The sequence below is a fragment of the Aquila chrysaetos genome, chromosome 1, assembly GCF_900496995.4.
Source record: "Aquila chrysaetos chrysaetos chromosome 1, bAquChr1.4, whole genome shotgun sequence".
In the NCBI taxonomy this organism is placed as follows: Eukaryota; Metazoa; Chordata; class Aves; order Accipitriformes; family Accipitridae; genus Aquila; species Aquila chrysaetos.
Window position 1 is genome coordinate 55,466,379 of NC_044004.1, and position 14,402 is coordinate 55,480,780.

A 14,402-nucleotide genomic window follows, 5' to 3' on the forward strand; every position below is an offset into this window, starting at 1 on the left:
ACCACTATTACAAACCCCCAAACCATTGGTGAATCCCCAGTTTAACGAAGGTAAAATGAGACAGATCCCTGTGAGCTAAAGTCACATTCACAAGCTTTGGAGAACATTAATTTGAGGATTTGGGGCTACTTTTGCAATAGTTAAGGAATACCAATTCCTTGCAACAAAGGGAATTGACCTTAAAATTACATTACTTCTCAGCCAAACCTGTTGGTGCTCAAATCTCACCTTCATTTCTCCCCAAAATACCTCTGAACAACCCTCATAGCCTAAGAAAATAAAATCTCAGTTCTGCCCTTTATCCCCACTTCACCCCCACCCACCCCCATTTGTTTGTACACAGAAGATACACCTCTACTGATGAATCAAGCAGCTTTTTAAGCTTTTTATTTTTTTACCCAACCAATGTGGAAGGCATATGTCCCCACATGGCAACCTGCAGATATTTCTCCCTTGCCTTTAGGAAATGAACTCAAGGATGAATTTTCCAGGTCCAGGGAAACTTTGAAGCAGCATCTCCACCTCTGGAAGTCAGTAGTCAGCATTTCCTCACCACGCAGGAACACTCCCATTTCAAACGCACAAGATGAACTCAGGCCATGTAGTGAAATCAGTTTACAGCCGAGTCAAACATCTACTTTTGCATCCAAAAAATCTCCGGTATTAAGTGTACAGCTGTGCAATGACACACCTACAGATAAGTTTCTTTCTGGCTTTAAAGCCCACAATGGGTAGCACAGACAGACTAAAAACCCCTCCTGCAAATTCAAGGTACTGTCTCCAGCTGTTTAACAACAATGGGGTGGCGCAACTGGAACAGAGGAGCCTCTGTTCAGAGATCACCTGCAATTTTCTGCTAGCTGGTACCACTATACAAACATATTTAGACTACTCTTTCCGACCATGGAAACTATGGCAAACAAGGGAAGAGCAGTCAACAGTATTTTGGAATCATGTGACATCAGTTCTGTTTAGAACAAGGCTGATCTGTGGGTGAGCTGCAGAAGCCTTAGCTATACACAAACTCCAAACTGAAGAGTGAACACGCATTTCAAAGCGGTACCTTACTCATTTATCTTTGATTTGCATTTTTCTCCATCCCATACAGAGTCAAGAAGCTGAGACATTCAGTTCCTCAGAAGCTTTATTTTCATTCAAGCTACAGAAATATAGTACCTTCCAATTTCCCATTATACTTTCTGCGTATTTGTACGGCTCAGGGCGAGATGCACTAGGATAACTACCCTGTACACGGAGGAAGATAAGGCTCAAAAACTAGCTTTACTTCAAAGAATGCCAAACCTTACCTATGAGGTTGGCTCCAATTCCTTGATAACATTAATAGGCACAACATAAGGAAAAAGGATTGATCTAAACTACCTATTATAAAGCAAAATGCAATAATTCATTACAGAAAGTCATCCAAAGCAGCCTTTTAGAAATAACAAAACAGTTTTCTACTTTGAAAAAAATAGAAAAATGAGTCATTTTTGCTTTATATATGATATATTCACACACATACTTTCAAGTATCATTTTCACTATTATCATACTTACATGGCAAGAGATAAAAAAGTAAAAATCCCATAAGCAGATTATTATGCCAAAGTCATCACACAGTCTTTATCTGGGTTTAGCAACACCTGGAATTCTCCATGGTATCATAGTGACCAAAAAAGCAGTGACTAGACTCAGAGTAATTTTTCCCTTTATTAAACATGTTTTAATAAGGCTTGAAAAGTATCAGGATTTAGAAAAATGTAGATGGGAAAAGTACAGACAGTCATAAACCCCACAAATTCACAGCTAAGCTTGTCACAGGCTCAGTACTAGCAGGGAATAAAAAGATCTGAGTTACGTTCGGTTAGCACACAAACTGATAACCAACAGACTGACTTCAGCTAGGATGTTTTTACATTTAAGGCATCACACAAAATAACAAGTTAATGCTAGGAAGCGTAACAATCATCCCGTGCTCAGCCACAATTCACATTTAGCTCTGGACATCAGAACCTGCTTTGCTTCAAAATAGGAAGGCTAGCAGGGCATCCCATAGTCTTCTGGGAAAGTGCCAGGCAGCCACCAGGCCAGAGCAGAAATGACCATGGTTTTTATCACCAGGGAAGGAATTTACATGCTTAATAAAGGCTTTCCTGCAGTGCCAGAGCTGGACACCTGAAAACAAATCCTGGTGGAATACAAAACTTTAAGAGCTAAAAGGCAGAAAGTCTGTTCAAGCAGCTACAGTGACAAGTGTCCTGCAGAGAGATCAAAATGGGAAGTCTTCAAGATTTAACAGCTTCTGGAGCTTTGAAATGATGATGGAGAGGTCCAGCAGGTGTATTCGATAGCCAGGACTGGGACTGGTTCCACACTGCTTGCTAATACACTCTGCAATCCTGCTCTCCAAGTCTAGTTTGGATAGACAGATATGAAATGTCTCAAAGTGAAATAGGTATAAACTATTTCCTTACTGGTGATGTCATTTTCATTTGTTTGTGTCTTGCCAAATATGAAAAGGCACAAGTTTTGCATAAAAACTTTATTGTAGCACCTAACTAAAACCTACTCACAAAAAAAAAAAAAATTCCAGAAACCATTGACTCTTAAGAGGGCAAAGTCACCTAAAAGTTAAGTGCTAGGCAGTCTGAAAGCTCTATAAGTTTAACTATTAAGTTCAACTATTTGGTTTAGTACTTCAGTGCAGGATGTTCTTAAAATCTAGTTTTAAAACCATCAGGCCCAGACTCAAAAGTAAAGCTTCTTGGAAACAAGGAAGGTCACAAATATCAAAGGGAAGACCCATGTCACTTCACTAGGTTGAAGTGCAATTTTTTTTGCTTTAGTAAGGGTCCCATGAAGTCCATAATATTTTTTTCCAAGCATTTCTGTAGGGAAAGATTCCATTAGGTAGGATGGAAGTTTTGAGCTCAGTCCAAGCTTTGCTAAAAGCTACTATTCCAAGTTCCCAGAATTTGGGTAACATTAAGTTTCCTGAGCTAGAGACAGCCTGAAACACAAGACAGTGACAGTGCAGCAGGACAAAGAGAAAGTGACAGTGAAAAGCATTGCACAGCCCAAGACTTACAGTACACCCAGAAGCTGTTAATGCACAAATATTCCTCATCTGTTACCCCTTCTTCCCAGGCTATATTTTGGTACATTCTTACACCTCTTTGAACACAGCAAGTTTCTGCTTTCTTTCCTTGCTCTGCTGGTTTTATATCATATAAAACCACTTCTGAATAGATGCTTCAAACTTTTTTTCTTTAGTCTTCTCAGGCTTACTAAAACTATGCATTGACAATGGCTACCCATTTAGCTGGAAGCTTAATGACACTGAATATTTTATACCAAAACTAGATGTTTAAATTTAAACATTTACTGCTTTTTTTTTCCTCTTATGAGCCTGTAGCTGTTTCATTAATACGCAGAATGGAGAGCTCTCGGCTTTCACCCATACTATAAGAGTAGAAATGACACCATTATAATCAGAAGAACATTAGTATGCAGCACAAAGCTATTTGCAAGTTGGAGAAAACGAGGTTCATGGTCACTTGCTTCTTCCAGCAATGACGTAAAGGCATAGGTTCCATATTTGATAAAACAAGTCTGCCATTTAATTTTCACTCAAGTCTTCTAGAAACATAGCAATTCTTATTTGAGCAGTGAAGAGCCTCAAATCAACACACTTGAAGGTTTCATATTACAGTGCAAGTCAGTTGGCTGCTTAAATACGCTCACGCTCAAAAACCTGAGACCATACCAAAAAAATATCAATCACTTTTCTAGATGAACAAAATGCTGCTACCCTGAACAATATTCTAGTCAGTCTTGTAGTGAAATTAAACAAAACCAATACTATGTACTTCTCACAACAGCACTCAGGTTAATCTCAACACTCTTTACAAAAGGGCAGCACTACCTATGTTTCTGAATTACACCCATTTTAGTGAGCCTTCCCCCAGTCCTCCTAAATTACATCCACCTAGACAATCTAATGTTACCACTCAGGAAACCGATTCATCTTTACCTTCCCATGCATACAAGCATTACTGGTTTATTCAGAAATATCAAAGCCTTTATAAACACTACTCAGCTTGAGGCTGATGATAGAGAACAGAGAGTTTAGAGAAATTTAGTTCGAAAAAGTTTACTTCAATTCCAAAGATGATTAGCTGAAGCAGTAAGCTGGAAAACAGGCAGGGACTGCTATATTCTACTATGAATGGTCCTATTAACCAAACCCAACTTGGTTTGCACACCTGCAGAATCAGGGCAGGCAACCAGTTACACCAGAATCCACAGAAACCAGCATACAAACAGCCTAATAGCTCTCTCCACATCCAGCATCTATCCTGGTTAATGACCAATACTGAAGGTATAGTATCATTAGATATAGATGCCTACTGTAAGTGTTTCTATTAAACAGACATAAGAACAATCCAGAAGTTACTGTAGTACTTTTTTGGTATAGTCTGATACACTATTTAAGACAAATTTCTGATAAAATGCGCAAGAAAGTGTTCAAGTCTATCTTAGCACATAGAAACACTTCAGTGCCTTAATCAGGCAGATTTAAAAGCCTGATTCAACTGAAGCTTCACTGCCACAGTGACTAAACTTGCTTTAAGGAGTTATCACAAAGATCAAAACCTCAATAAGCATCTGCCTTTAAGTTTAACTGAAGAAAGGCCATATAGCCCTAGCAAGATCTTAAAGTGCATCACACACTAAAAAATAAGAAATCAGCAATAAAGCATTGATTTTGCTGCATGCTCTACGGTTAAAGAGTAGAAAGAAAAAGCCTCTCACATGGTGCTCAAAACAAGAAGTTAACTCAATGGCCTTCAAATTTTTCCCCCAATCCTGCAAGTCAAGCAAACTTACAGCTCCCACAGCAACTTCCAAGCCAATGAAAGTTTCATTTCATTATAAGACATACATAATAGCAGACTATCTAGATCCTCGTATACTTTTATTTTGTAGCCATGTCGCTAGTGCGCTTTACTTGTACTTCATACAGGAATTAAACTTAAAGTAGAATTACTCACTTAAGCACTTTTAGTGTAGTTCCTACCTAAAACTAGACGGCTTTCTATATACCCTTGAATTTCTTGGTTGGTATAAACCAAAGTCAAAAGAGAAACAACGCAAACCATGATCAATTAGACCAACCACTAAGAAAAAACAGTAGCCACATCAATATAATCTCACTTTGATTTAGGGTGCTATCTAATAGATTTATTAAAAGTTTCAACAGACTATAGCTCCAGACTTTATCTTTCTCGGAAGACACTACAATAGAAGCCACAGTAGAGACTGCCTTGTCACAAGAGGTACAAATACTTGCTGTATAGATGGAGAAATAAAAGGACAAATCTAGTTGTCTAAAAGACAATTCACTGTACACATTTTATTTACAGTTTTGTACACTGTCTTAATATGAATGGGACCGCTTTTCTACTTGAGCCATTTTAACCAAAGCAAAATAACCTAAGTAATACAAAGTGTTAAAATACAGCATAAGATACAAAAACAGACATACTATTTCTAGTAAGGAATGTAAATTATGGTGTTACATTAAAAAATCCACAATTATGTTTAGGAAATCACACAAACAGATCACTGATTTGACTGAAATGCATAAGTTTGTAGCAAAGCTTTGATGTTACAAAAAACCAAAAAATTACCAAAGAATGCACAAAATTAATGTTTATTCCACCTTTGTCATATTCCCAGATTCTTCACCAAATGTTACATGAGTGAAAACAACTGAAATCAAAATATCACTAATGTTATCAAATAGGGAAAACAAATAAATTAATCTAGCAGCCATCAGCATAGGTTACAGCAAATATGATGCTGTATAAAAAAATTGCTAGAAAACTGTATGCACCATACTCTTTTCCAAACCAGCAATATGTTACTGCATACAATGCAAATGTAAAACAGAGTAATTTCCTGCAGGTACAGAAATGCAACTTCTTTTCAGAATACTGTGGATAAACAATTTTTTTTTGTAATAGTAATGTTTCTACCAAGCTATTACAGAGTGGGCCAGGAAAACATTTACGGATTCGGGGGGTGAAGTGTACTAAAATTCTGATTGGTAATGGTTACTTCAGCCAAAATAGAAAAAAATGAACACAGAAGTACAAGACAAAGGCGAATGAGACTTCTCACAAATCTTAGCAACACTTAGATGGAAATCAAATTTAAATGTAGTCCACTCTGCTTTTGAAGAGGCTTTGGTTCAGCTCCCAAATCTCGATTGCTTGACGCAGTCTCCTATGAAAGAATACTCAGAAGGTGTCTTCTTAAACAACAAACCTATTTTTAGTGGTGGAGCCGCTCTTAGTAGCTGTGTCTGCATGGGACTGATAACCAATCACTATCTTTGGAGGAAGTCCTAATCTTTCCTTGTATACTCTCCTGGAGAAAAGAAACAGAACAACAGTTTAACCAAAGCCCTTAGGAAGGAATTAGTAACAGGACAGCTGCTTTTAAAATCTGCTGACACCTTCATGAAAAATTGTTTCTAAATAGGCAACTATTTCTCAGGTATGAATAAAGGACTTGAAAGAGGATTTTTCTAGCTTATTGCATCTAAAAATCAGCTTATAGTCCTGTATGAACAATGACTTACCATACAAAATAGGACAAGCTCTTGCCAAAAAATAATTAACAGGCCTACATAAATGTAGAACACAGGGATTCTACTGCATTCATGTGGTACATCATTACTATCAGCAAGCTATATTCCCACATATAGCAACAAAAGAGCTATGAAGAAGTCATGGTCCACGATTCCAGAACTACTGAGATGATAAAGTCATCTGAACCAAACAAAACAGCAATTCCCTGGAACAGTTTTTATCACCACACACACCTCAGTTAAAGAAAAGACAGCAAGTCTCTGCAACTACTGATGGAAAGCTGACCCCCATCCCCTCAATTCATTATGGTACTGGTCAGGGACAGCTACCCAACAGCAGCTTTAAGAAAAATCAGCTTGGATCTTATGCCTTAAGAAAAAGAAGCAGCAGTACCCACCTTACACAGAGTGTTCCTTAGCAGAGTGAGATGCAAGCCACTAATGGCACTAGGCTGTAAGCTCTGACTACACCACAGAACAAGCCTGTTCAACTGCAGATTGTTAACAAAACTACATAAATTTGTGGGGTTTTTTAACCCTACCCTAATCATAATGGAGCAGTTTACAGGACCATAGCTTACCCCAATTTTAACTATTAAATAAAAGCTTGACGTATTGTCTTTGGAGTTATGGCAACATGACAGCAGGTAGTCAGCGTAACTTACCTTAGTCATTGTGTCAGTCAGTTTGCAAAATCTTAGCTTTTTTACAGTTCTCTAATGGAGTCACCTTAGCTCCTTAGTTAATGTTAATACCATTCTAAAAATGCTCTCTGATGCCTACTAGGTTTGATATAAGGTTATTCTCTACTAGTGGAAGATGTGTACCACAGTTTATCATTAAACACTTACCTTTCAAGTCTGAACATGACTGCATAATAAAATTGTTAGTATAAGGCAGACCCCACCAGATTCTTAAAGGCCCAGATGAGGAATGGGTCAAGAGAGCCACCCAATAAGTGAAAAACATGAGCAAGCTACTATGCCTGACAGTTAAAGTTTGGCCCAAGACATATCTGCTAAGCTGGGAAGATAAATATTTTCATTGGTTCACATAGTTGAAGTGGCCTACAATGACTGAATTTAACAGCAAATAGTTTTGAAGCATCAATACTACCGCATAAGGAATCCACCAGCTTTAGCAATACTTGCTAAATAGCAGAGCACAACAGGCATTTTCCATAGTACAGACTCATGATAATCTGAGATGACTACTGTTGCTGAGTGGAATGAAGACTGTAACATGCACATAAGTAATCCATGAAACTCAGCATTATTTTGTTTGATTTGTACTTAAACAGAGACAAAGAGGTAGGAAAACACCTGTAGAGTTTCACAGCACATCACTGTCCAGCTTTTTTCAAATATAAGGACATCCTTGTGAGCTTAAAATTTACAGCACCTTTCCTCTCTTATTCATAAGCATCACTTTCCTGAGAAAAATCTTACCAATGCTCTGTTACTGACTACCCACCTTTACAAACTGGCATGTTGCAACAGAATCTACACAATCTACAGGTATTAGTTACAATGCCTCATTGTGAAATGAAAAAACTTTTGCCAAGATTTGTGTTCAATTCTTCATAATTTCTAAACTACAGCAAAGGTAGTGCAGCAGTACAAAGTAGTAACTAACATAAGCCCATACAAAAAAACTACACAATAACAGAAATAATTTGGCACTGAGTTTCTTAAACTTGGGATACAGCTCTGCACGGCCTACATTTGCCTGAAGTGCATTATCCATCAAGTTAGCTGGCTTTAAATGCATTGTCACACTTCATATATTTAAGACACCAATCACATTACTTACCCTATATGCGTAACAGCATCCCTGTTTTCACATTCAGTTGTCCATATTGCTATTTTATCACCCTTAGTTCTAACATTAACAACAGCACCACATACATCATCACTGTAGTCATCAAACGACTCCCCAATAAGGCACAGCAGCTACAAAACAAAGATGAACTATTAAAAGTGGCAGTTCAAAGTCAGAATCCTGCTCCATAGGCAAACACTCAGTGTACACGAAGGACTGAATACTACATTTTACTGCTTATAGCCACTTGCCATACAGCAATCATTTCCTGTTTATTGCAGTATCTTCTTGAAGTTCCAAATGTTACAAGTGAACATAAGCTCAGAGTTTTCCATCTCTGCTCCTGTCCCAACAGCTGCAAGTCCTGACACAGTTGATCATTTATGTAGTGTTACCTCCCACCCCATCCTCCCAATCCAAAACCAGGTAAGAACTAAAGGAATTTATTCTTCTTTCTAAAGTACATTTAAAACTTCAGATTTGTCTACCTGTGTTAAGTGTTCACATTCGTTATCTAGGAAGAACCTGTGAAGAACTATTTGGGCAATATGTCAGCTATGTAAGGTCCAACTTCAATTCTGAAGTATATCAATTCAGAGGCAAACCAGACTGCAACTTAGATGAAAAGTGCTATCTAATGAAGTGTTACTTCCTATCAATACACTCAGGAAGCTTCAGAGTTCCCACAGACTCTAAAGTGGGAATCAGTCATCCTGAACAGTGTGTAATGCAAGGGCAACAATACAAGTAACATAAGATTCTTCCCCTGCTGATTTCTAATGAAGCTGGGAATTGGCAAAGGTGGTATACTTCAGGAACACCACTTTGACTTAGGTCACATCCTAAGCATGTACAACATGCTAACTGTAAAAGTGATATTTAGAGTCTTTAACTTGCAACTTGTAAAACAAGCAATTTTCAGATATTCAGAACTGAGAACTTCTTGTGGTTAAAACAGATTAATCTAGTCCATGCTGAATTAAAAATCCTTCTGCACACTGAAGTATTAATCTCCAAATGAACACTTGTTTACTTCACTTGCACAGTATGTTAAATACACTGCCATTACACTAATTTTCCAGAATCACTTACAACATTTGGAAATTCAACACATTTGCAACTTTTTGAACAAAGCAGGTCTTTCAGTACTCACGAGAGCTGTAAGGGCTGACTTCATTAAGGAAATATAAAAAGGACAAAGTGTGCTACTGAGTAAATCAGGTATAACTACACATACTTTAAGTGTTACACCCAATTGCAGGCTGCACACATTCACTGAGTAATGAAAGCCACAAATGTTTAAACTACACACAAACATTCAAAATATTGAACAGGCTTAGTACATACACAAGCAAAGATGACTACCATGCTCAATAAACACTACAGTCAAGTACATACTTCATGAGTGCTGCACAAGAGGGGAAAAAAGTCTTCTCAAATGAAGTTTAGTTTACAGTTAAGAACAGCAAAGATCATTAGATTACAATAAAAATTTGTTTCAAATGGGAGTGATAAAGGAAGTGGCTTTGATTTTTATTGGAGAAAGTCGGTTACAAATAATTACTGGAATTAGAAGCAACAGGGTTGTTTTAGAGCATATCCCAGTCACCTGGGTATTCGGGCTCTGTGCCATTTCTTGCTGCTAAACAAAAAGCTGAGCCCTCTAGTCTTAAGTCTGTGAAGACTATCTACATGTTTACAATCCATATATAATGGCTATTAAGAATCAGGAGGACTCATACAGGCATTTAGGTGGAAAAGCCAAATGCACACAGCAAGACATTAATTTACTTGTGCAGTCGTATTGCCTAGTAGTATAACGCTCACAATCCTTTCTTCAAATCACTACTACAGTGCCTAGAAAGATCCTAATAGCTCTGGTATTTTGGACACCTCTGCTTTGATCCTGAAGGCCATTTCTTGCTTTCAAAGGGGTGCAATACTTCTTGCCTCTCACACACAGAGATTTGGCAAGATCGCTTTGCATTGTACTGTCTGCAATCCATGCCCCTAAACCCCAGACCACACTAGACTGTTTTAGGCTGAGTCAGTTGCTAGGCAGTACAGTTGTATCCTTTTCTACAACATGTTTACTGCAACCCATATAACCTCTAGAAGTATATATACCATTCAAAGAAATCTATTCCAAAGAGATAGAAGCAATGGAAAAAAGTATTTTTATAGTGTACATACAGGAAAGACTGCTATTACTTGCCTATCCTAGTGTTGAAATAAGTATAGAAAGAACAAAAATAAATCCGAAACTCCCTTGTTTCAGCAAGACCAAAACCTGAAAAGTAGTCACTTGTAAGAGTATTTGTAAAACAAATTGTTACATTTAAGCACTTAAATTTGGGAGTTGCATTCAAGACAAAGTATTATTTTCCCAGTAGCTTGACAGCTATTCTGTACATTCCATAGGAAAAGGTTAATCTGTCCTGTAGAATTATCTCTATTGCTGCCCATTATAAGAAGGTATTCAACAGAATCCAACTATGTTGAGCATCACTATTGAAAAATGTTTCAAATCCAGCCTGTCAAGAAAAACTTATAGGACACTGTGCTGCCAGGAAGTTAGAAGTCTAGTGTGGCACACAAGGAACAAACCAGTTAAAATACTAGATACAAATGCAAGATTCTTCAGTTGCAACTTGTAAGGCCATAGTGCTTACTGTCTCTAGCCAGAAGCGATCAAGGTCACTTCGTCTCTGCTGTTTGTTTAGTGTAATTAGCCATCGTCCTCCTCGCTTGTTTTTTTCATCTTCCCACATGGGTTCAATCCCATCCTGCAAAGGACAGTCAGAAGTTAAATCGGACTTCATAGAATCATAGAAAGGTTTGGGTTGGAAGGGACCTTAAAGATCATCCAGTTCCAACCCCCCTGCCCACTAGAACAGGAACACTTCCACAACCTCTCTGTGCAACCTGTTCCAGTGCCTCATTACCCTCACAGTGAAGACTTGATCTGTATTCTTCCTAAAGAATAACCATCAGGCCAGTGATAACTGAAATAGCAACTTAAGAAGAAAGTGTATAGTTTAAGATACACACCTGTCCAGAAATAGTGTCTCATACCAATATCAAAGTTCCAAACCAGCTTAACAAATGCACTCTCTAATGAATTTTTATTTTTACAGAAGAATCACAGCCCAGGCAAAAGTCTTGGCTACACAACATTACATACAAAAAACTGTGTGAAGAGGCAAAGTCAACCACCCACTTTGCCCTGTATGAAACCAGATAAAATTAGCAGCTACATTCCGGAATCCTTATTTTAAGTCTTGACTCAGTGCAACATTGGCCAAGTGCTTCACTTATGCATAAAGATTACTTCACTGAAACAGACACCCTTGGCAGTCTATCTCAGTGACTTCCTGCACACACAAGGTGAGAATAAGAGGGTTTCAATCTTCAGGGCCACAAAAATCAACACACCATTTAGAAGCAAGTTGCATTCTGATTCATGCTTTACCAATGGCCCTACGCTGAACTAAATTACTCTGGATGCGCTGATCCAGTAAAGCAGCCAGCTGCCACTCCCATATCCACCAGCTACATAGCACTTCAGAAAAGTCAGTCATTAAAAAAACCAGGTAACTGTCTAGACAGAGAAATTCAGTTAAAAAACTGTCTATTAAGAGTCAGACTACAGAACTTTGGCTGAAAACTAACATGCAGGATGGAGTGGTGTCAGCTCACGTTAAATTTAACACCCTCACTGGCAGCTGCAGAGCTCAAACTACTTCATCACCTTTAAGAGGCACTCTTAGAGGTCACAAGTGAAGGACAACAGCAAGAGATTGCTCAGACACCTGCAACAGTTGCCAATTCTGTACCTGTTCCATGCATGTAAATACTTAAATTATTGCTGATTGATAATAGGCAAACACAAAATAGATACACATACTTAAACAAATTTAAGATTCATGCAAAACATACAAGCATGATCCATAGATATCCTAACCTCTGAAGGGCGTACAGCTTCTTAAAGTTTACTAGTAAGGTTTCTCAGTCACCTAAAATATCGTTACCTTCCCAAACCCAAGCATCACCACCTCAGGCTGCTGGGGTTTACAAACTACATCCACAGTCTACTGAGGAGTCCCAGCCAGTAGCTATGTTTTATAAGCAAAGGAGAAACCAGGCACCAGTAGTTAGAGGATTATTTAGGTATTTGAATCCAGAAAGGAAGCTGTATGTTAGAAGTACTTCAGAGAGGTTAGGATTTAATTTAGAGCTCCAGTTCTGATCTCCACTCCAGCCAAGGCAGGATCTCATGTACACTTTCTCATCAGCATTTCCTTTTTGCTAGTTTGAACACTTCCTCAGCATCCTTTAATGTCAGTGTTGGGTACAATCTTCTATTTTATACATAAGTAATACAATTAATTTTTATACCACCAGTTAAATGCTGTAAGAACACTGTGCATCTGGCTAGTAATGCTCATAAAGAATACTGGAGAACATTGTAGCCTCCCACAGAACCTGGACATTTTAACTCATTTCATGTCACACCAAGTGACAGAGCTGGAAAGTCTTTCATATTATAAAAATTGAGAATTATTTGCACAAACATCTCAAACATAGAATGAAAACAAACATAGTAACATTAAAACACTGTCTGTGAAGGGTGTTAAAGCAAGTACTTGCATTTTCAGAACTAGTGACAGCCTGATTTTCAAAGGGCATGTGTTTGGGACTTCCTAAAAAAAATTAACACCTTTAGAACATTCCCAATTATGTTCCAAAATATCTGAAGTGAAATATTTGGACAGTGTCTTGCTTAGTCAGGAAACCATCCATCAACATCCATAACTGAAGAAAAAAAGGTTAGCAAGCATACCTTAAAGAGCGAGTAGTCACAACCAGGCATTAAATTACTAGAGAGCTGGATATGGTTGTATAAACTATTGGAGGGAAAAAAGTAGGATTAAAAACTAAGCATTATTTTAAGGTATAAAATTCTTGAAGAATTTAAGACATATGACCAAACAACATACAAAAATTAAAAAGCATTAAAGTTATTTCAGAAGCAACCCTATTCAAGTATTTTTCAGCAGTATAAAAGCATTAGCTTTAAGATGTTCTGGGCTTAAAGAAGCAGAATGGAAACTGGTTTATGAACACTTGCTGGGTTCCTATACCAATGCTTCTTCTAAACCTATTTCTAACAAAGTTATTAGAAACATAACTCACTCAACTTTCATGGCAACAAGTTCTGTGTGCATGTGTATTCTGTACATATGCATACATGGAATAAGGATAATTGTTTATATTTATAAGGCTACTCTCTCTGCAGAGAGAGGTTTTAGGAGAAATACTCAACTTTGCTATTTAATACAATACTCTGAAGGCTGTAGGCCTGATAATTCAAATTGAAATAAGGACTCAAAAGGCAAGAACAGATGATTGAAACAACAAAATATAAAATACATACTCTGAATTAATTTACAACTATGCAATTCAGAGAAAAAAAAAATCAAAGGAGTACATACTGTCTCCTCCTCTAGCAAGAAGATAGATGCTTTTTTTCCTGCACTGTTAAGGTCAGACTTCAGAAAAAGACCTGCACATATCACAGTAACCTGCAGTCCAAGACCAACTAACATTCAGGCATGGTCCAGCACCAAAAAGGAAATGAATTACTGCAATGTTCTAACAATTAGAAATCAGGCATAGGAATTTACAAAGCCAGTTACAAATTTACCAGCTTCCTTCCTTTAAGTTTACCTTAACAATATTTTCTCCCCAGAACAACACACCTATTTCCCACTCTGACCACAATGGAGGAGTAGCTTCTCAATTGCTTGGGACTTATTTTATACCTTCACTGCAGACATCTAGATCAAGCACTTCTTTTAATTACGCAGACTAATCTTGGTTATAGGAGCTCAAAAAACTTACCCTTAAAAAACTTTTTATAG

General features: G+C 37.7%; 1 protein-coding gene across 4 annotated transcripts in view; it reads right to left on the reverse strand.

The window, feature by feature from the left end:
- Positions 1-1,126: 1,126 nt before the first annotated feature.
- The window catches only part of EIF4E (eukaryotic translation initiation factor 4E), a 37,517-nt gene continuing 24,241 nt past the window's right edge, over positions 1,127-14,402 (reverse strand). For all 4 annotated transcript variants that reach the window (XM_041122493.1, XM_030007350.2, XM_030007339.2 and 1 more), the window contains 4 exons: positions 13,322-13,385; positions 11,151-11,264; positions 8,470-8,609; positions 1,127-6,434 (listed from right to left, as the gene is read on the reverse strand). In XM_041122493.1, coding sequence (XP_040978427.1) covers positions 6,320-6,434; positions 8,470-8,609; positions 11,151-11,264; positions 13,322-13,385 — 433 coding nt within the window. In that variant the 3' untranslated portion in view covers positions 1,127-6,319. The remainder of the gene's footprint in view (positions 6,435-8,469; positions 8,610-11,150; positions 11,265-13,321; positions 13,386-14,402) is intronic.